This window comes from Misgurnus anguillicaudatus, chromosome 16 (genome assembly GCF_027580225.2).
Source record: "Misgurnus anguillicaudatus chromosome 16, ASM2758022v2, whole genome shotgun sequence".
Classification (NCBI taxonomy): domain Eukaryota; kingdom Metazoa; phylum Chordata; class Actinopteri; order Cypriniformes; family Cobitidae; genus Misgurnus; species Misgurnus anguillicaudatus.
In genome coordinates, this window is record NC_073352.2 from 28,401,258 (window position 1) to 28,423,544 (window position 22,287).

At 38.6% G+C, this 22,287-nt stretch overlaps 2 protein-coding genes across 8 annotated transcripts in view; one reads left to right on the forward strand and one right to left on the reverse strand.

Annotated features, from left to right (window-relative positions):
* Positions 1 to 6,666: 6,666 nt before the first annotated feature.
* Positions 6,667 to 18,856, reverse strand: adad1 (adenosine deaminase domain containing 1 (testis-specific)). Of its 3 annotated transcripts, none has more exons than XM_073854444.1 (14): positions 18,796 to 18,856; positions 16,586 to 16,654; positions 14,477 to 14,621; positions 14,022 to 14,153; positions 13,764 to 13,940; positions 13,521 to 13,589; positions 10,722 to 10,802; positions 10,508 to 10,633; positions 9,977 to 10,100; positions 9,681 to 9,851; positions 8,638 to 8,870; positions 8,159 to 8,393; positions 7,748 to 7,880; positions 6,667 to 7,067 (listed from the first exon to the last, which is right to left on the reverse strand). In XM_073854444.1, exons 3-14 carry the CDS (start codon positions 14,613 to 14,615, stop codon positions 6,954 to 6,956), a joined length of 1,734 nt encoding a protein of 577 aa, XP_073710545.1. In that variant the 5' UTR covers positions 14,616 to 14,621; positions 16,586 to 16,654; positions 18,796 to 18,856; the 3' UTR covers positions 6,667 to 6,953. The 3 variants fall into 3 exon arrangements, with proteins under 3 accessions (XP_073710545.1, XP_073710546.1, XP_073710547.1); XM_073854445.1 differs by having other exon boundaries at positions 18,792 to 18,807; XM_073854446.1 differs by lacking the exon at positions 18,796 to 18,856 and having other exon boundaries at positions 16,586 to 16,657.
* trpc7b (transient receptor potential cation channel, subfamily C, member 7b) overlaps positions 16,177 to 22,287 on the forward strand; it is a 94,183-nt gene continuing 88,072 nt past the window's right edge. For 2 of the 5 annotated variants that reach the window (XM_055178077.2, XM_055178078.2), the window contains exons 1-7: positions 16,177 to 16,280; positions 19,411 to 19,505; positions 19,586 to 19,667; positions 20,619 to 20,691; positions 20,833 to 20,909; positions 21,450 to 21,988; positions 22,057 to 22,137. The gene's annotated coding sequence lies outside the window, so the exon portion shown is untranslated. Of the gene's footprint in view, positions 16,281 to 19,410; positions 19,506 to 19,585; positions 19,668 to 20,618; positions 20,692 to 20,832; positions 20,910 to 21,417; positions 21,989 to 22,056; positions 22,138 to 22,287 lie in introns of those variants that run through there. The other 3 variants (XM_055178081.2, XM_073854443.1, XM_055178082.2) reach the window with 3 other exon arrangements.

Here is a 22,287-nt window from a genome sequence, read left to right on the forward strand (position 1 = left end):
CACTAGATGTCGCCTTGGCTATGGCAGTTAATTGGACCGAATATGCGTCAACTAGAGCCGCCATCTTGAAACCCCACATCAGCGTCATTGTAGGCAATGGTGTAATGGAAATAAAATCACCATAAGTCGTCATGAATGCAATTTTCTTGGTTTTCTTTTGGTTCGTTTCAACAGTCAGACATGTATTTAGCATTGAGTCCAGAAATTTTTTTAAGTTTTGATATTATAAAAATCTACTTTTTATAACTATAATGCATAGTGCTAGTAGGCCTAACATCCATACGCAGCACAAAAGTCCGGCATCGTCCATGAATTCGAAGTACAGGCGGAGATAGCAGCTTCAGCTACTTCCTATGACAAGACTCATGTTCCAAGATGGCGGCGATTTTGACGCATGCTTAGAACCCCAAGGCGACATCTAGTGTACATATCTATGCCAAAATACGACTCCGGTGCGCCCTCTTGGACTCGCATCAAGGGTCCCTAAGGTCTGCATTACATGATGTCATCAAAGGAGGACCACGAGTCCAGAGTGTGCCATTTGGGACAGGGCCACAGTTGATGGTACCCTTTGAATTCCATTGTATTTGTTTATCCAACTATGGAAGTCAGTGGTAACAATCAGCTGTGTGCTTGCCATCATTTATTAAAATATCTTCTTTTGTGTTCATCAGAAATTCATACGGGTTGAGAACGGCATGAGGATGAGAGAATGATGCCATAATTTTCATTTTTGTGTCCCTTTAATAATGCAGTTAACAACAGCACCAGAGATCCTGCAGGAGGCGGTGTTGCTTTATTTAAACTGTACTTATCAGTTCAACTAAAAAAATCTAAAAATCTCTATTATCATTTTTTATGGGAAAACCATAATGTTTCAGGTTGTTTCAGACAATAAATATGTTTAATGGACCTTAAACATGAAAGAAAAAAAATTAAACTACAAAAGGTGTGTGTGTATGTGTGTGTTTTAGACAGTAAAAGAGTTTGTGGTCATCAAACGCATCTGTCTTTTGTGTTACTCCCTGTTATTTTATGTCTGACTGTCTGTTGTCTGTCTGATTGTGTGTGTGTGTGTGTGTGTGTGTGTGCCTGCATGTTTCTCTGTCGATGTGTTCAGTTCAGTAATCTAATGAGATCTGTAATCAGTGTTATCATCTTTCTGTCTCTAATTAGACACGCATACACACGCACGCACGCGCACACACACACAGTTTTTACATAAACACATTTGCATACACATGTTCTTCACACACACACAAACAGGTCACAGACGCCTGTTGTTGGTAAATCTGGATGATGATTATTATCTAATGCTAATAACTACTTTGTATAGATTAACTTGTTCTCAACTTCAATATATAGCCATATATCCTAAAATGACAATAAATAAATAAATAATAATATTAACCTTTGGTGTTTCTCCGGACAATTACATTTTGTCAGACACACAAACACAATCTGAAACATCCATAAATCAAACAAACACACACAGTGTTATTTAAATACGCTTTGTGTAAGGAACAAGACAACACCAAAATCAGCAAATGCTTGTGACTGTATATGTATGTGTGTGTGTGTGTGTGTGTGTGTGTGTGTGTGTGTGTGTGTTGTCACAATGTTTACTAATGTGTTGTTCCGAGTTCATTTCCTACTTAACAAAAAGTTAAGCCGAGAGTATCCGCATTATCCAGTTCTGTTCGAGGGCTCTGATTGGACCACGGCAGCCGGCTCTGTCTCCCATGGCAACAGTGTCACTGCTGCTACAGAAGACAGAATCTCTAGGGGCGGGGTCAGAGCCAGTGATGTCATAATGACCAGGTGAGTTGTTTTTTTCTAATTGCTGACGAAGAGGGTCACATGTGCAGATGGCTTACTTCTAACATACTGTATTATTTCTGATGTATGTATTAGTGAACCTGGAGGATACCTGGATGACGCAATACATTAATACAGTATTTCACATAGTCAACCCAATTCACTGTAAATGTAGCACCCCTCTCTCTGGTATTTCCTTATCTGTGTACTATCAGAAGAGGTAATCAGCTTAATTTGTTTCCTTGGTGATTGTCCGTCTGGTCGTTGTAAACCCAGCCCTTACAAACAGAGGACAAACACAATATTCATGCACATATACTGCGGTTTTCCTCCATCTGGATGTGAAATTAAAGTCAGCGCGTATTCCCGCAGCTGTTCCTTTATGGTCGTGTAAATAAACAGTTTGTCCTCTGTGGTTAATTCGTTTATTTTTGTGTTAATGAGTTGAGTAGAGACGCACAGCAGTCTTGTGTCCAGGTGAAGATTAATTTCACACTCCTGCGAATCTCTGATGGCCCATATTCTGCTCTGACTTGAGTCAGATTCATCGAGCTCAGTCCCAATGGACGACACCAGATAGCTGAGATAATAACTTATCTCTTTCTCTTTCCTTCTTCTTTGTTAATTAGAACCGCAGTGCATTAATGATATCCGATTCTGCATAGAAACACATGAACCCAGTCCAGTATATCGCAGACTTTAAACTGGCAACACCCCATCATCCCATAGCATAACATAGACCTACTGAAGTCCACAAACTTGTCATCATAGTGGTCATTAGCAAACGTCACACACGTTTTCCTCAGACAATGAGTGCGTTTATATGCACAGAATAAGTGGATAACTATCAAAAACCTGCTTATTATTGAAAGCTGTTTTCATGCATTTACATGCAAATCAATAAACCAGCTATGCAGAAAATTGCGAGAAACCTGACAAATCTCCAAATCCTAGTTTTCTGCATAGCAAGTTTATTGATTCATATGTTAAAGGCGGGGTGCATGATCTTTGAAAGCCAATGTTGATATTTGAAATCACTTAAACAAACACGCCTCTACCCCAATAGAATCTGGATCTCCTTTTGATAAACCTGCCCCACACATATACGCAACCCAGGCAACGATGTTGGTTAGTAGACACGCCCCTTACTGCTGATTGGCTACAAGTGTGTTTTGGTACTCGCACCCCGCCTTTAACTCATGAAAACAGGTTTCTATAAGCAGATTTGTGATAGTTATCCTCTTATTATGTGTATGTAAATGTAATTGTTATTATTAAACTATCACATACTGTATTATGTGTAACCAGAGGCACTAAGTGTATAAGCTGAGCTATAGAGAGAGAGAAAGAGATGTTTCATTAACAGTCAAAGGCTTCTCAAAGAGTCTTGTTTCTTTAAAAGCATCATCATGTCAGTGATGTAAACCATCAGCAGAAACAATAAACAAAGAAACTGATGGAAAATCAAACACTAAAGAAAGAAGACATTAGAGCTGACATATGCAGAGTACAGTACAGTCAGCAAATGATGAGAGCAGCATGACAGGTGTGTGTGTGTGAGTGGCTTTAAGGTAATAGAAAGCGAGAGGAGAATCAGAGGCGGGTATAGGCGTGTGAAAGGTGCCCGTGGCTGTAATGAGTCTTTGGACAGCTGTCGTCAATGATTTCTGACATCCTGAAAATACTCCACAAATGAACAATAGCAGACAGAACAAAACCCATTCTTTCTTTTCTCTAAAGAAAAGCGAAATAAATAAGTGCGAGATGGAAAGCAGGTGGAGTGCACGGCAGGTCAGACAGATAGAGTTTAACACAGAATGTCACAGAGAGAGGAGATAAGAGCGCTGCTGTCTTTACTTTCTCTGCATTTGTCCCAATTTATGCACATCTATAATTAACTTAAATTTGACATTCATTGGTGATGAGCATAGATTTACAGATGGTTAAAAGTGCTAGTTAAATTAAATCTTCAGTAGTTCTCAATTTATTATTTTTAAATCATAAATGTAAATCTGTGTCGGCTCTTTGGCTCTGTACAGTAATTATTGTTTAAGAATGTCATGTAACAAAATACATTACTTTTTAATGGAAGTTTTTAAATTGGATTTCGATCGCTTGCAAATGTTTTTATCCATTTGCCAACTGAGTTCATAACATCATCAACTAAAATGTACATTTATATTATTTCTAAATCAATTGTGTCTTTATTTGCCACATAGTAGTTTTTTATTATTGCATGAATTTTCTAAGAAAATTCTTAGAAATGTGGGCGTTTACTCTTAAAATTAAAGAAAAAATCCTAGTAATTTGGCATCTAAAAGGGAAATTCCTACAAATGCATGCACTTATCAACTGTCCACACCTTTTCAGTGCTAATTTTTCACTGTGTGTTTATTACAGTTTTAAGTTTTCTGAACACTCATTTTAAAGGACACACTAAAGCAGTGGTTCTCAAACGGGGGGCCGCGAGATGATGAGAGTTTTATGACATTTTATAAAATACATTAATTTATCATGAATTCTGTGTAATTAAAGCCTAATAAAATAAGGCTACTAACCAACAGCACTACTTTGTATACTTTAATATGTTTTGTCTAATTAAAATGTTACATTTTAGAACAAAATTGTCATAAATTTTCTTTGGGTGGCCGCAAAGGAATGCACCGTACACAAGGGGGGCCGCACGCTGAAAAAGTTTGAGAACCACTGCACTAAAGTGATGCATAGACCACAGCTCTCTGTCAGTGTCTACAGACATCAACACAATGAAATGAATTAGCCCAGTGGTTTTCAAACTGGGGGCTGTGAGATGGTGCCGGGGGGCCCCAGTTTTATGACATTTTATGAAATACATTAATTTATCATGAATTCTGTGTAATTGAACCTAAAAAAAATAAGCATTACTTTTTTGTATAATTAATTTTTTTTATTAAAATGTTGAGTTTTAGAACAGTTTTTGTCACAAATTTTCTTTGGGGGGCCGCAAAGGAATGCACCTTACACAAGGGGGGCCGCACGCTGAAAAAGTTTGGGAACCACTGAATTAGCCCATCATACATCTTTGTAAATGTGATGTATTGGGCTTGTGACAGACACATTAAACTGATGCAAGGTGAGCTTTAATTTCAGAATGAGGGGTGGATCTTTAAAGCTTCTCTGTGACAGTGTCTTGAGATCCTGATGTTGTAATGGATTATTTCATTTAACTCTGACTGTGTTCCCTACTGGAGTAAGACAGGTAATTATAAACTAATGATGAATGTGTGTGTGTGTGCGCGCGTGTTAACTGCACAAAGAACCTTTGATATTCACACACAGAGAGAGAGAGAGAGGGGGCTTTTAATTAACAGTATATACTTGTGTACTGCTAACTACTATGCCATATATGATGAAAGCTGCTTACTGTTTTCTGAATAAGGGAAGGTTACAGAATTCATTATGAATCGCTTCACATGACCTCCCTATTGTACAGTTATCATGTTGGATATAAAAATGTTGCCAATATGATACATTTTGTTTAAAGGGGACATTTTTAATATGTCAAATATATCTTTGGTGTCCCCAAAATATGCATGTGAAGTTTTAGCTCAAGATACCATATAGATAATTTATTAGCGCATTTTAAAATTATCTCTTTGTAGGTGTGAGCAAAAATGTGGTGTTTTTGGTTGTGTTCTTTTAAATGAGCTGATCTCTGCACTAAATGGCAGTGCCGTGGCTGGATAGTACAGATTTAAGGGTGGTATTATTTTAAGATGATCCCCTTCTGACATCACAAGTGGTGGCAAATTTCAATGACCTATTTGTTATGCTGGGTACACACAAAAAAATAATCGGGCCGCCCCGATCGCGAATCGTAAATATTAAACATGTTTAATATTTATGATCAGAAATCCTGATGTGTGGGGGAAACCCAAAGACAAACGCATGCACGCTCGAGAATATCACGTCAAACGAAACAATATCCAATCAGAAAGCGTGATGATGGAAGCAGTCTTGGCGCACCACAAAGTGAAGTTGATGCAAAGTGATCTTGTACAGACCATGTTCCCGCTGTCTCCACGACTTCACCCAAACCCTTTTTTCCCCTTGAATTTTTTTTGAAAATCATTCCAAACACTATCATTGAATTTTTTCAAAATCTTTTTGTGTGTACCCGGCGTAAATACCAATGAACATTTTCAAATAACCTTTTTATTGCCAAGTGAAATTACTGAACCTAAACACAAGTCTGATAAAAATGCTAATTTACAGGAAAACTCCTGAACTCCTCATTTGTTTTACAATCACTGACTCTGTGCCTGTAATTTCCTCTGTGAAAATGTGTCTGTGATCAACACACATGCTTTGAGGTTAAAAGTTATTCATCCAGCTGTCCAATCATAAATGAGAGTCAGCCAGTGGGTGAACAGGGTCTTGAATTTGATTGGTATTAAAAAACTAATTTGGTTTTGATTGAAATCCAGTTAACCTTTGGCCTGCGCTGTCAAAAATTAAAGTACAAAGCTGTCACTGGGGCAGTACCCTTTAAAAAGGTCCTAATATGTACCATTTAGGTTCAAATATGTATGTTTGAACTGCCAATATGCACATTTGAAGTTTTAATATGCACTCTTTGGGTACAAAGGTGTACCTTTTTGAAAGGTTACTGTCCCAGTGACAACTTTTGTACCTTTATTTCTGAGAGTGTGAAGAAAAATACAGAGTCTGTCATTGTAATGTACATGTGTGCGCAACAAAGACACAGACAGCACTTCTGACATGTTTTGTAAATGTTGTAGGTCATTTACTACATTGTAGCTTAAAGATTTAAGTTAATGACATTCCCACAGTAAAACAACGAAAACATAATCAAAAATCCACATCTTTTATTTCTATTTACTTTGTGAACAAACAAACAAACAGAACTTCACCTACTCCTTCTACTAATGTTAAATATTTTCTATTTAGCCTGTTTTGTATTTTTTCATTTGTACTTGTGGGAAGAAAAACATCTCTTGTATATCTCGGTGGTCTGAAAGTGCCATAAATACAACCAAACAAAACAAACAAAGCGAACAGTCGAGAAATTCACAACACCGAACAATTGAAACAAATAAATAACTAAGGTGCTTGCAGCGTCTGCAAGTGCTTTCTCACATGTTGAAATGGTCACTGATTGGCGGTTTCTCCACCCACTGGCCGTAGCCCTTCCTGGCCAGGTGAGACTTCAGGATATTTTTCGCTTCCTGGTACGGCTTTGCCATCATCTTCATGTGCCACAAAAAAAGAGATCATATTAAATAGTACAAAAATGATAGCGAACAGATTCGGATCAACTTGTATGCACGTTCATTTATGTCTAGGGCTGTCACAATGATTAAATAATCATTTCATCGCAAACATTTGACCCTAATCGCAATGATTTCAGATCACCACAATGATTGCACATCTCTCTAAAAAACACAAGGGGGAGCTGCAGCACCTGTATATACGAGACAGTATCAGATTACTTTTAAATATGCATTATGTGTATTAATATTTACTGCCAGATAAATGAGAATTTAATGAGAATTAAATGTCAAAGCAATAAAACAGACAATTAATCCTCAAAGCCCTAAAACAGGCAATTAATCGCCATAACCGTCACAATTTATTAGACAATTAACCATCAACCAAATTTAATAACCGTGACAGCCCTATTTATGTCACTACCAGATTAGCAATAGCTGTAATTGTTTTTCTCAATTGAATACTGAGATTACTGCATTTTCTATTGTGGCCTGTGAGAAATGCAATCACACCATTAAAGCATTGCTATGCATTGCGTTCTTTCTTCCATTCTTAAGTGTGGATGGAGAGGTTTTATCAATGAAAATTGGTGGGCGTCGTGGCAAAATCAGGTAGAATTGAGTGGGATAGTCAGGGTTAAATAATAGGACTGCAGTACCTTTGCCTCTCTGTAGGTGACGGTGTTGAGTAGCTCCTCCCTCTGGGCTTCTTTAGATACCGATTTAAATCGACTAAACATGGCTGCTTTACAAAGCCGACTGGCCAAAGCTGGACTGCTCTTATATGGAGAGCTGGTACAAAAACACAGAAAAGACTTCAGATACAACAAACACTCCAATAACCATTTCCAACGCTTTCCAAAACAAAAACAAAAAAATTGCCAGATAAGATGTCAATGATGCAAAACAAACCAAGTAAATGATAAAACAGGATTTATGGTTAAATAAACTAAATCAATTAAAGACAAGCTAATGGGCATTCATAGGTGGATAGACAAATGGACGCAAGAAAAGACATATGGACACATGCACAAACTAATTCATGGATGCTTTACATTTCCAGCACTTACTTTTCTGTAGACTTTCCTGCCACAGCATCCAGCACCTCAATTGAATGATCTCCATGACTCCAGTTCATACTGAGGGATTTCTGAGTGAGTTGTGTTACCGCAGGAATGGCCGAGGTCACCAGGCTGATGTGCGGCCAGTGGGCGCAGTAATACATGGGAAGTGCTGAGGTGATGCCATCTACACGCTGATTCACTGCCATCTCCATGCCACGCGTATCACTGCCGCTCTCGTCACCTCAACACATTATCAACCAAACATTCAATAGTTGTCCAAGTGCATCTCATATCAAAAATCAGAACGTTATGTGCTAGAAAAGCATGTAAAAAAAACTACTATTATAGCAAATAGACTTTTGAAGACAAATGTCTCCACCTCAGATTAGCATGCAGTTGACGTGCATTACAGACAGGTGTGGAGTATACATGGAGAAAAAGAGCAGGAATAATGATATATATATATAGGATATATTTCAACTTACCGATGAAGATGCTGGTTACGTAGACCGGCTCGATGAAATGGCTTAATAGCGCCCCCTGGAAGCCTAACACCTGCCACTGCATGATCTTATCGGTTGCAGACATACTGACCACATGCAAGCACATCTGTTCATATGAGTTGGAGAACTGTGAGAAGACCTTCCCCTCCACCACAACATGAAGACTGATCTGATTGTTCACCTCCCATGCAGAGATCGATAGCGGATTCAAGCGGCTAAAGAGCAAGAAATGCAATCATTGTTTGGCTTAAATTCATTTAGAAACAGCAATGAAATTTATTTAGATTAAACCACCAATATGACGTCTGGGTTCCCACCCCCTAGTTAACTTCAAATTCAAGGACCTTTCAAGGACTTTCCAGGTCCAATACCCTCAAACTCAAGGACTAAATGTGGGGACACAATTTAAGTGAGAGCAAGATTACATCGCGTTACCTTTTAAAATACATTTTTACAGTTCCCTTTCGAGGGAACTTGCCCTGTGTCACTGTGGTGACACTCTGGGGACGCCTCCAGGGTTATGTGCATCTGAATGTGTATATCAACCAATGGTGAGGCTTAACGACAAAGACAGGGTGACGCGGGAGCCAGGAAGTATATCGCTATCTGAAATATTGCAAAAGATGGCGTTACAGGGACGCAGCAAGTATGGCAAGGGAGACACAGCGTCTCGTTTCCTTCTCAGGGAACAACAGTTACATACGTAACCCGAGACATTTTCATCTGTCAAACACAATTATGCCAAAAAGCATTTTGGTATGAATCAACATTCGCATACAGAAGATATAAGCATTTAAAGCGAACAGTTTAGCACATGTGCTTAAAATAAATTCAAGCACTTTCAATGACCTGTATCTATGTATGTATATTTTCAAAAACTTCCCAGGGCCTTGAAATTTCCTCACAGATGCACAAACTTTCAAGGATTTCAAGGACCCGTGGGAACCCTGAAGGTCCAACATGTCTAATGTGTGGTTACATAAGATCACCATTCTCATAATGGACAATTTTGTGTGTGTGCGTACAGTTGAGATGGGATCTGTGCAGCTCCTCTGGGCAGGTGGCTCAGGTACAAGTGAAGAGTGAGATTATCTTTAAAGCACAGGAGTTTAGTGACTTGGTCCTGCTGGAAAACCGACTCCTCCACCTGAGAGGGATTCTTGCTGTAGAACAGCAACAGATTCTTGTACAGAAACCTACAGCAAAAAAAAAAAAAATAAGTACTTAAAATAAGCAATAGACCAATATTAGATCAGGCAAGATTATTGCATCCATAAGAAATGTTTGACGTTAGACATAAATGAGCGGATCAACGGTTTACCTCATCAGTGATCTGCGAGCAACTACCACCGCATGGGAATCATGCAGAATTCGTCCTGTGGGTGCTGGACTTGCGCTTGTATTCGAACTGCCCGTCCCAAGAGCAATAACCTCACATCCTGTGGCTTCAGAAACAACCCGCATTGAATAAACAGAGAACTGTCATTCAAAATCCAACTTCCTGCCTTGTTAATCTAATGTGATTATAATTTAGACGATGCAGATTCTCTAAGGTAAGGATTAAAGGCCTCGTACACAATGCATGTAAATTTGATTGTCACTTCACCTTTTAATGCTTAGTCCTGTTCTGTACAAACACACGTTAGTGTGTGCTGCAGTTTTTGTGAGTGAGCACCTAAGTGAGTCTTGTTTGTACACACGTGAACGATCATTAAGGAAATTCACTTCCGCAAAGAAAGTGAAAGTTTGCAGTGTGTATGAGGCCATAGAGAAACATTTTATGTCACACGACATCTTAATAGAAATCCCACAATCCCAGGCTGTGGTCTGACTTCCTGTGAGGTTGACTTACGGGACTGCATGACAAATGCAGCCACTGTTCTTCCACAGGCAGAGAATTCTGGGTAACCGTCCATTAGCTTGGTAAAGATCTCCCTCACCGCAACGGGTACCTGATCCTTGAGAGGATTCTTCCTCTCTATGTTAAGTCAACCACAATGAAATTATTAGTCAACTTAAGGCAAAGTTCACACAAAAATGGAAATTCTGCACACTTGTTTACTCACCCACATGTCGTTGAAACCTATGAGACGGTTTATCCTCCATGGAACTCAAGGGGAGAAACTGTGAACAATTCCCCGTTTCTCCTTTTGCATTTAATGGAAAAAAGTCAAATAGATTTCAGGTGAATAAACAATTCAGGGTTCTCACACCTTAGTTAACTTCAAATTCAAGGACCTTTCAATGGCATTCCAAGTCCAATACCCTCAAATTAAACTAAATTAGACTAAATGTGGGGACACATTTCAAGTGAGAGCAAGATCACATCGTGTTACCTTTTAAGATACATTGTTACAGTTCCCTTTCGAGGGAACTTGCGCTGGGTCACTGCAGTGATACTTTGGGGACGCCTCCAGGGGTAAGTGCGTCTGAATGTGTATATCAAATTCAACCAATGGTGATACTTAACGACAAAGACAGGGTGATACGGGAGCCAGGAAGTATATCGCTATCTGAAATATTGCTACAGACGGGGACGCAGGAAGTATGGCAAGGGAGACGCAGCGTCTCGTTCCCTTCACAGGGAACAACAGTTACATATGTAACCCGAGACGTTTTCATGTGTCAAACACAATTATGCCAAAAAGCATTTTGGTATGAGTCAACATTCACATGGAGAAGATATAAGCATTTAAAGCGAACAGTCTAGCACGTGTGCTTAAAAGTCTAGAAATTATATATGGATTAATTGGGAATAATATGGATTTTTTTTCCAGAAAACATCTTGCATAAAATAGATTCAAGCACTTTTAATGACCTGTATCTATGTATGAATATTTTCAGAAACTTCCCAGGGCCTTGAAATTCCCCCTTCAGATTTAAAAACTTTCAAGGATTTTAAGGACCCGTGGGAACCCTGAGTAATGGTTCATCTCTTAAAGGTTCTCTAAGCGAATTCACGCGTTTTAGACCATAAAACATTTTTTGTTACATACAGCAAACATCTCCTCACTATCTGCTTCCTACCTGACCGCTGATCAAACTGTAAAAAAAGCGCGATCTCTGTAGACAGCTCAGGCTCGACAAACGGCAATAACAACATAGTGGCCAAACCTAGTAGGGCTGCACGATAATGAGAAAATATGCGATATGCGATAGTTCTGTTGGTGGGTGCGATGGCGATATGCCTTGCGATAATTCTTACTTAGAGAAATTCTTTTTTTATTTGCTTTTATTTTAGCATTTAGATATGTAATGAAATAAAGAGGTAATGCATATTCTAAAGATGTAATTAAACTATGCTATACATGTGACAAAAAACTAGTAATGTGTGACCATAACGCAGTACTTTGATTTATTGAATATTTATATTAATTTCATAAATCCAACCACTCCAAACTCTCTTTCCTTTCTCTTTGACATGAACAAAGCTGAATGAACTTGTGAATATGACCCCCTTTAAATGGATCTATTAACATTGTGAGAGGTGTAGAAAGACTAACTTTATACAATAAAATGTATAGTATATTAATGATAGACAATGCAGGTCTATGGATTATAAATAGGTCTAAAGATTATAAAGTTGATAGGTTTGTGTAGAAGCAGTAAAAGTGCCTCTCTTTCTATTCCTCTGTGGCAGATTAAAAGCGCTTAATCCGTCATTACTTTAGATTCAAAAGTATACTCTATATAAAGTATGTAGATTCAGCTTACATAATGACTGTTTGACAGTTTGAGCTGCTCGTTCAGTACAATGGGCTTGGGATTAACATTGGTTATTTGCTACCATCTTTGTAGCAAACATTTTGGATATAAAAAGACGGTTAATTAATAATTATATTATAAAAATAGGAGAAAGAAAGTGCAGCGCTTGGCCGTGACTTTATATAAACAAGAGCCAGTTTTCATCGCCATAAAAACCGGAGGCACCCTTGAGACTACACATGCGCTATAGTGCGTTAGCGCTGACTCTTCACGGCCATCTCTGATCGACTTGGGTTTAAACAGACCCGGTACCTGAAGTAATTAAAACGAAACCGACTCGGACCCAACGGACCTTTCAAAATATAGACTCGTGTCCTTCCGTGAAGACCTCTAATGGATACAACTATGATCAAGTTCAGGAACATGGAAGGAAACAATGATTCAATGTGACACTGAGCTTTGCGTCGCACCTAATTCATCGAGAAACAGAAAGCACGCGAACGCACAGCGAACTCATCAGAAAAGACACGACGTGTTCGCACGCATAATGTCATTATCACGGACAAAAAAAGACAAAATTTGATGCTAAATATACGTGGGCAGTTGTTAATATACTTGAGAGAGCCGCCCAAGTAAAGTAAGTGTGTGGGAACCACCTTCTGATCGGTGTAATTTGGACGATCTAAGCATGCAACACACAAATGATAGACACGTAAAATAAATGCAAGTTATCGCAGCTCCCTGCGATATGCATATCGCATACACAGTTATCGCGACGGCGATACATTTTCGATATATCGTGCAGCCCTAAAACCTAGCACAACAAACATAACAAAGTGTTCCAGCCAATAAACGACAAGAAGGATTTGGGGGTGGGGGTTGGGCGCGTTCATGAAAGCACGGACGGGAGAGGGAGGGGGAGGTGTTAGCTACGCTCCATTTGTTTGAAAACAGTTCAAACAGCAACAGGAAGTGACATCGCACATTATTTGCTTAGGGAGCCTTTAAGGACAAATGCACAGATATTTGGCATTAGTTTGTTGCATTTACTGCATACAATCGAAACATTAAAAACATATCTGGCCTGAACTTTATCATTTTTTTGCATTCAGGGAATCTTTTCCATTTTTTCTTCTAATGATTAATAAAATTATATTTACCCAACACAGCTCTTCTGGAATGGATTTCTGGAATGACTGGATCTTTGTCTCGTATGGACAGAGCTCCCTCTGGGAAAAACACACAAAACATTCAACCTAAGTGCATGTTATTTGTGTCTGCAGCAAAGCATGCATTGTGTTTGTGCATGCAGAAGTTTACTTACTGACCCTTGCAATTGTTAACACAATGCTCTTGAGTTGAACTTTAGTAACAATTGTGCATCATCATCATTAGATTCTTACCAATTTTGAAGGAATCCTCTGAAGGTGTCCCATCATTCTCTAGAACTACTATGAGCTCTTCTAGGGCCAGCTCGGCCGCTTTGGCTCTGGCTTCTTTCTTTGTGTTGCCCATACCGGTCTTATACTGGACTCCATCGATCACAGCACAGAACGCAAAGAAAAACCCCGTAACTCCTGCTGCTCGAAACAAACGTACACAGATGTCAAATACACAAAGTTTATCAATCTGTCAAATGTGTGACGTAGATCGACAGTTACCCGTTGTGACGGTTTCTTTTAGATCCAATTGAAATGGCAGAACCTGAGAAAGCTGGTACAATGCTGACACCGGATGTGTCTCTCCTCGCTTGTACCTGGCAATCGTTTCACGGGGGAGAACTTTCGGTTTGGAATCTGTAAGACACAACATTGAATGTATTTGATTTTATAAAATAAATACTCCTGTTCTTACTGTGAATAATCCATAAATGCATGTATTGCATTCACTATATAAGTAGTTTTCATTAAAAATTGTTTCACCCTGAATTTGGGACAATACACAAATAAAATACTATTTCACAACATCTTGTAAATGAAAATGCATCTTTAAATGGTCCCTGCCCGAACACATCTGTGTATGTCTTGTAGAAAGCAATAATCTGTCAGAGACAAAACCAATAAAATAAATGAAAGAATCGACTCCAGAGATCAACTAGTTTTAGTGGTGGGATTGAAATCTTGTGCAAGATGACATTTGTTGTTGTTTAGGTCGCTGAAATCAGAGATAGAATTCCTATGTGAGGAAGCTGGAGAGATGTTTGTCATGCGGCTGTTCGCCCTGCCAACACTTCTGAAGGATACGCCTCTCAACATCTTCACCTGAGAAAGAAACACAAATAGAGGTACAGTAAAATTAATTTAGAGAGACAAAACAAGTATAATATTGGCAGTGCTAATTATAGTGATGTCACATGATCCACTTTGTGGGCAAAAAGAGGCTTTCTTATATTGCCGACCCAGTATTTTACCAGGTTTGTTTAGCAAAAATACCTGATGGTTGTTGGACTAACTAATAAAAAGTCTGAAGTAACTGCCTTTTTGTGAATCAGAAATGTTCTTTGAATGTTAAAGGTGCTTTGTGGAATCATACGCAGTGTTTCCAGACTGGGCAGGTTCGAATATGATTTTGCGGGTAAAGTGTCACAATAATTCAAAAGTCAAATATAAAAGCAAACATATACATTTTATTCATCACAATTGGCAATTTTAAATGTAAACTTTAATTATGAAATTTCACAATACTTTCATCAGAGTCAATAGTCACAGAGTCAATAGTTACAGATATATCAGGATTAGGCATGTCACGGTAGCTACTTTTCATAGGTCGGTTAATTGGTCTTTTTAAGACCATTTTATGTCACTGTCCTTTCTAAGAACACAATTTTAATTTTTAAGAATATTAAGATAAAAAATATGAAATATTAATATGGAATGTAAGAAAAATAATATTCAAAATACTTCAAACATAAATAAATATTTTAAAATATGCATTTAAATTTGAAACAGCTAAGTTAATAGATCAGTATGTTCAGTATAAATCCCAACATCTGTGAATATGTGCCATTACGCGCAGTCACGTTTATATATAATAGCTACACCTCAGATCTAAACTGAATGTTATGGTTTCAGATGACTTTTAATTTGTACAGTTCTTTTCGTTGCCTCATTTTTTGAACGGAGTACAGATGATAGTTCACGTTAATTTCCTCTCCTCACGTCAGAGATGCGAGTTGTAATTAGCTTTAAATCCAATTCCAATCGGATGTATTCTTTCAAATGTGCTTAACAACGGTTATATGTGGGTCCTTGGAAATTTTCCTCCCCTAGTACTCCCACTAACTTCTAAGGACCCCTGCTCTTATTAATACATTAAAATGAACAAAGTCCACGTGGGCTCGTGAGTTAAATAAGGGAGACATATAAATGGTCAATGTGTCACCAAGAAAAGGATTGAAAACCACTAACGTTAGATTAAACAATTTGACGTTTTCGATTCAGATTGACAGTTTTCTCAAATATTGATTAACTTAGTTTATCGCGAAGGAGCAGCACGTGGCCATGCATATTTTCTAATCCGCGTTCAAGTTCTTGTGTTTGTTTGCAAAGTCGCATACGCATTTTAAATAAAATGGTAAAAGCACATTTGAAGGTTTATGGTATTTCGATTCGATTAAAATCGGGTAACTTAGCGGTCAATGTGTTAGTACTGTCAAATTAATAAAACATAAAAAACCTCATTTATCGATCACGATGTGTTGTAAATAATATCTGTGGCGTTAATGTGTTAATGTTAATTACCAGTTTATCAAATAAGCATCCCTACCTGCGTGATTTTCCCCAAAGCAGTTCAACACAAACCCCGCCCCGCAGGCAGTTCTAGGGCTGCTACTTCTTCTGCTCGCACGTGGGCTGGTGAATCGAAAAATCCCGCTGCAGACCCGCAGCTCCAGGATTCAGAACCACAGCAACAGAACGGAAGTAAAGGATCTGCACGGAGTGCACGATAAGTCTGTAAAGTTTTGTTATCATGCGATGAATAATTATGGTTTAACTTAAGCGTTTTGTCTAATTTAAGAAATATATTTCTGCGGATGGTTAAATTAATTTTCGGACCACGTGTGTTACGTTAGGGATGCCTCTGACTACAACCCAAATCTTGACAAGTTTTTGATTTTGACACTGGTGGGGACATAAACAATGTTATTTTAATATTGGGTGTAATGTTTATTAAGGTTACACATGTCAAAAACAACAAATAAAGTTATAGAATATGCATTTTTTACCTTTTTGTGATGCCAATGAAAATTCTGACTGGGCAAGTAAAATACTGAACCTTCAGATTTTCTCCCAATCTGCTTCAGCAGAAAATAAAGATAAAACATTATACTTATTCAAGAGCAATAACAAAAAACACAAACGAATTTTTATTTTGTATCTTTTAAACTGCATACAGACAGCTCGTGTGCTCTAACTTATACTCCTTAGTTTTTTCCATGTGTGATTGCTATGAAAAAAACACTGTCCCTGAATCATTATTTATGTGAAACAACGTGTCCCGTATTTTGTGCACAAAACGGTTAATATAATGTTTTCTTCCTCACTCACCTACCAGTAAGTAGTGATGTTACCAGTGACACCGAAGCTCCGAGGCGTGTGTCAAAATAAATGAACCGATTATCATTGAAGCTTTGTATCGAATCTTGATTCGTTCTGGCAAAATCACGTGACCAATGACGACCGAAGCTTCAGGTGTGTTCGACTTCATGCGGCGCTGCGCAGACCGATCGGCGGCTGACTTGAAGCAGTGCATTTTGGTTAGAACTTTTGTCCGACTTCAGCTGGCGCTGCAGGCACGTGACTGTGTCATATGGTTTTTAAGTACCGCGAGAGCGGTTCGAGATCAGCCGCCTGAGTAAGCCAGCGCAGTTCGCGAAGAGGAGCTGCACGGGCTGTAATGACGACACAGCTGTTTCACGATTGGTTGGATTCACCACATGACAACAATCACGTGTATTTCGTGTTTATTTTCACGCCCTCAGTTCCACAAATGGTCACAAATCTGTATTTTTATAACAGTTAAAGCTATTTTCATGTAGTCGCGATGTTATCTTGTGTCATCTTCATCAAAATAAAATGGATAAAAAACGTAGACCCCACTACATTGGTATTTAAATAATATATGCTTATGTTGAACTCTTTATTCTTGTAAAACACTGCTGTAAGCCTCTTCAGTTCCACTCATGCTCATACACGGACATTCAAAACAGTATAATTCACTTTTTATGTAGTTTACATCTTACAAATCATGTTTAATGCGATTAAGCAAGCAAACGGCACGTGATCAGCCATGTCTGACGTAAATGCAGCAAGCTACGGGAACCACAGCGCGTCCGACTTCACGTCTCCGTTTTCAGCTCCTCCCCGCCTGCACGCGGCTAATCTCGCCGATCGGTTACATCCAGCCACAGCCGGGCTGCGTTCAGCCCCGACGAAACGTTGCACAACGTTTATTAAACTTAAACGGTGATGCATTGAACACCCTGTTGAGATGACGTAAGCGTTGCAACTACGGTAGCTGAGAGGACATTCGTTGTGTTCTTTTTTAAATGTTTCTGGAGCCTGATGAAATTGTTATAAATATGTGTCTAATACTGTAAAAGACCCTCAATGTTACAGTCACTGACCTTGCTGTCCAGAATGAAAGACAACATTCCAACGTGAACCCATTGAGCGAGCTGTCTCTTTACTATCGCGTGGTTTTATACATCTTGCCGCTGATTGGGCCGACATTTCTGACACACCCACCAAACAAGAGAAAACGCTTCTAAAACCTGTTGCATTCCGTTGCACACCGTTTCAAGGAAACATGTCGTTCATCCCGGAAACCGTAGCAAAACGTTGCGCACCGGTGTGAGATTGAACGTGCCCCCGATGTCGAACACACCTTTCGTTTCACTCACACCCACGTGACTGCCTCGTTATCTGATTCAAAGGTTTTAAATTGTGCGATACGTGGCGCGCCCTCATGGGTTGTATTGAAGTATTGCGTTACACGAAATCGATTACTGTATAGTGAGTTTATAATATAAAATATATATATTGGATAGTAGTAAAAAGTATTTTCTGCACCACTTAATACCATGATATTTTTTTAAATGGTTCACATATACTTTTAAGACCAGGCTTTATCCTTAATTTAATTTTTATTTTTGTTTGGAGTTACCCTTCGTATGAAATGGAACATGCTTTGGTCATGTATTTTATATATTGTTACATTTATTTATTATTTTATCCTTAATTTGTCAATCCATTAATTCTTGCTTCTATAATTAATACGTTGTTTGGTTGTGAAACATTCAGTGATACAGCACTTTCACCAGCAGATGTCCTCATCGAGCTCTGATTTGAAAAGCTTCGAGTAATGAACCTTTTTCCGATACAATTGGGTTGAAAGCTTCACTGCTTCAAGAAAGCTTCACTTCGCCATCACTACCAGTAAGTTAGCCTGCCTGCATAATCATGCATATCGCGTCTTGTTCAGGCTGAGCTAAAGGCGAGTGCAGCCTGAGCCTACATCCTAACTTTAGCGAGTAAAACATAAACCAATCATAAAGCGACGTATGTTAGAAAGGCGGGACTCAAGAAAGGCAAAGCAAATCATATTACTAATATGAGTTATGGAGGCGGGACTTATTGCGGGAAACGCCATAGCGCCATTTTTACAGAACGCAATTGTAAAAGAGTTTTAATCTCATGTAATGATTTATGAGTAAATTCATGTTAAATAAAATAAATAACTAAAACACAAGAATCAGACCGACATCAGTTGTTTTATATAAATAAAGCTACATTTTTTTTTTGAAATTATTGCTAGGGTCTCTCTCTCTCTCTCTCTCTCTCTCTCTCCCTCTTTCTTTTAAAGTTTTTTTAAAAAAGTTCTGTCTTGACAGAGTTAATTAAGCTTTAAATCTTATTTAACAAAAATTAATTATTAATCCTCCAGTTTAAGACTTCATGTTCATCCTCGTTTGTGTGTATGTGTACGCTGTTGACATTAAGCATTAGTTAGCCTTAAATTTATAATTGGTCATTTTTTTTTCATTGTCAGACTATGCTGCTTATCTTTTCTTCTGTTATGTTGACATCAGACCTGTCTTGAGTCTTCAAATCTCCTTTAGCCAGACGTTTGGCATTGAACTTAAGGTCTGGTGCACACTTCGGCTCATTCTGGTCTCAGATCTCTGAATGTCCTTCAATGCATTCATGCCATGTCTGTTTTTCAGAAGTGCTTCTTATATCAACCTTCTACACTGGATGACACCGGCATACAGTCGTTTTTCTACACCAAAAAACTGCTCTGAATATGTAAAGTCTTTTTTTGTTATTCCACGTGTCTGTTGAATGCTTTATTATGAGTGGCTGAGAAATGTTCTATGGGTGTTGATTATTTTCCTGTAAAGCGCACCTAACCTGTCAAATGTTTTAAAAATAACTACCAGAGCAATGTATGTGGTAACCAGTGTTGGGGAAAGTTACTTTTAAAAGTAATGCATTACAATATTAAGTTACTCCCCAAAAAACGAACTAATTGCGTTACTTAGTTACTTTTCATGGGAAGTTATACTTGCGTTACTTTTAAGTTACTTTTGTTTTACTTTTGTGTTACTTAGCTTCTTCTTCTGTGACGACTTCTGCTGCTACTGTGGTTACACGCGTGATTACTGCCAACCAGCGGTTTCGCGTGTGTTTGCACGTCGACGCTTACGGCGACGCACAAGTATAAATGAAAACCGACGCGGAACCTACGCCGTCGCTGCTACGCCGTAGGACCTACGCACGACTATAAATCGCCCTTAGCCCCATTCATTCAATGGTACCATTTAGAGATAAAGTTAGAAGTGACCAAACACATCAACGTTTTTCCTATTTAAGACGAGTAGTTATACGAGCAAGTTTGGTGGTACAAAATAAAACGTAGTGCTTTTCTAAGAGGATTTAAAAGAGGAACTATATTTTATGGCGTAATAGCACTTATGGGAGTACTTTGACTCGGCGATAATATTATTACGTAATGCACGTTACTTGTAATGCGTTACCCCTAACACTGGTGGTAACCATGGTATAAGTGGAATAGTTGACTTCGCCCTTTTGAATTATTTGAAAATAAATTATTTTTGAATAATTCAATGCATGGCCCATAGTCAATCATTTCTTACTTATTCTACTCACCTAGTTTAATGTGTGAAGGTTGATTTCTCTGAAAACTATAAACATTTTAGGACCATGGTGCTTTTATAACATTACTTTTCTTAATAGTGAGGCTTTCTAAATACAGAATCTTGAGCAGGTCAATGCTCCAAACACTGCTTCAACCTGCTGTGAAGCCATGGTGAGAATATCTGCACACATAAACTGGTGTAAATATCTCTTTAATTCATTCAAAATTTTAGAGCTCATTCTGTGCTAAGAGCGAGTGTTGGGGTGAATGAGATCATTTACTTAAAAGCTGTTTCTGTCCATGCATGAGCAGCTGAGAGCAATTAAACAAGCAGAAGAGTCTTCCCTTCACCATCAGAGAGACACGTTTAACAGTCTGTCTCCCATGAGGTGATACACTTTGCACCAGCACTTCTGTGTTCTGATGTCTTTCTCTACCACCGGTTCAGCTCATTTTAAAATAATTCCTTTAAAATAAAATATCTGTTGTAGGAATTGCATTATTTAAAATACACCTACTGAAGCAAAACACACAGTAGTAGTGCTGTGCACTCTTAAAAGTAGAGGTGCTTAAAAGGTTATTCACAGCGATGCCACGGAAGAACCATTTTTGGTTCCTCAAAGAAAAATTCATCCAAAAATGGGTCTTTTATGGCATTGTGAAACACTACATTAAGTGTGTAGTAGGTCTAATGAACACTAAACTATTTAGACATTAACATTAGCTAACAACATTATCTACAAAAGATACTACAGTGCTGCCTTTTAATTTACCCAAAAGATGTGTGCATGGATGGCTTTCTATAAGAAGTGTACCCATGGTGGTTTAAAATGTTATCTAGGAAGACTGCTTTCTAGGTTTTGGAATGGAGCCATTGTGAGCTTCATGCTTTTTGATGGGTGGATAATTGTCTTTCTTTCACCCACAAGCTCAATAGACTGTCTCTCTGTCACATTCGGATCACAGACCGCATTCGTGTCTGACCGAGCATCTTTTGGAGAGGAATGCTTTAAAAATGTAGCAGAAGTCAGCTGTGGCTCTTAAGTCTCCTTGACCTTCAGTGGCCACAACTGTGTTCAACATTCAATACTGTAGCCGGATTAATTGTAAGGGCCGGAGAGAAGAGGGCCTTCATGAATAACTACATTCAGAATGCAGAAAACCTTGACAAGTATGAAGTCCGTCCTTCAGGAGTTCTTCGAGGTTCAGCATCGCAGATCTTTAACCGGTAACTCGCTTGACCCTGTGCAAACAACAGATGGCCCAGAACAGAACCAGACCAGAATAACCTAATACAGCAGTGAGTAAAGTACTGACGTTTGTTCAGTGTTACTCTGGGGTCAAACCACAGCGGAGGGTGAGCTGAACGGCTGGATAGTTTATTGATCCGAGTGATGTGCTGCATTTCTCTCTGCTGGGCTGGAGTGTTTTGATTGACAGCTGCTCCTGTGCTGATCAGCTGCCCCAGGTATCTCATCTTTTAGAGTTGTTTTCTGTGATCTTTTATTTGTTGTGTTTCATAATATTTTATTCTAGGTCTCTAGTGATGGATTTGAAGATTCTGCAGAGACTGTATTGAGCTGTAGCTGCTACTTATCTGTATTTGCTTTCTAACAGGTGAATGATGCTGAATGTGGAGCCAATATAAAGTTTTAGATGTTACAGCAAAGTACAGTATATTTAAAGCAACACTAAAGAGTTTTTGCTCTTTGCTCCCCCTACTGGTTGGAAGCGGAATTGTCCATTACCACTGTCGTAAATAATTTA

What these genes read in the sequence shown, in the direction of transcription:
- adad1 (XM_073854444.1), bottom strand. Translation starts at nt 14,615, where the DNA reads ATGTTGAGAGGCGTATCCTTCAGAAGTGTTGGCAGGGCGAACAGCCGC. An exon ending in ATGTCATCTTGCACAAGATT is followed by an intron (nt 14,154 to 14,476) that starts TCAATCCCACCA and finishes GTCTTACAGATT; the next exon opens with CCAAACCGAAAGTTCTCCCC. An exon ending in GCACAGATCCCATCTCAACT is followed by an intron (nt 8,871 to 9,680) that starts GTACGCACACAC and finishes CTTGCTCTTTAG; the next exon opens with CCGCTTGAATCCGCTATCGA.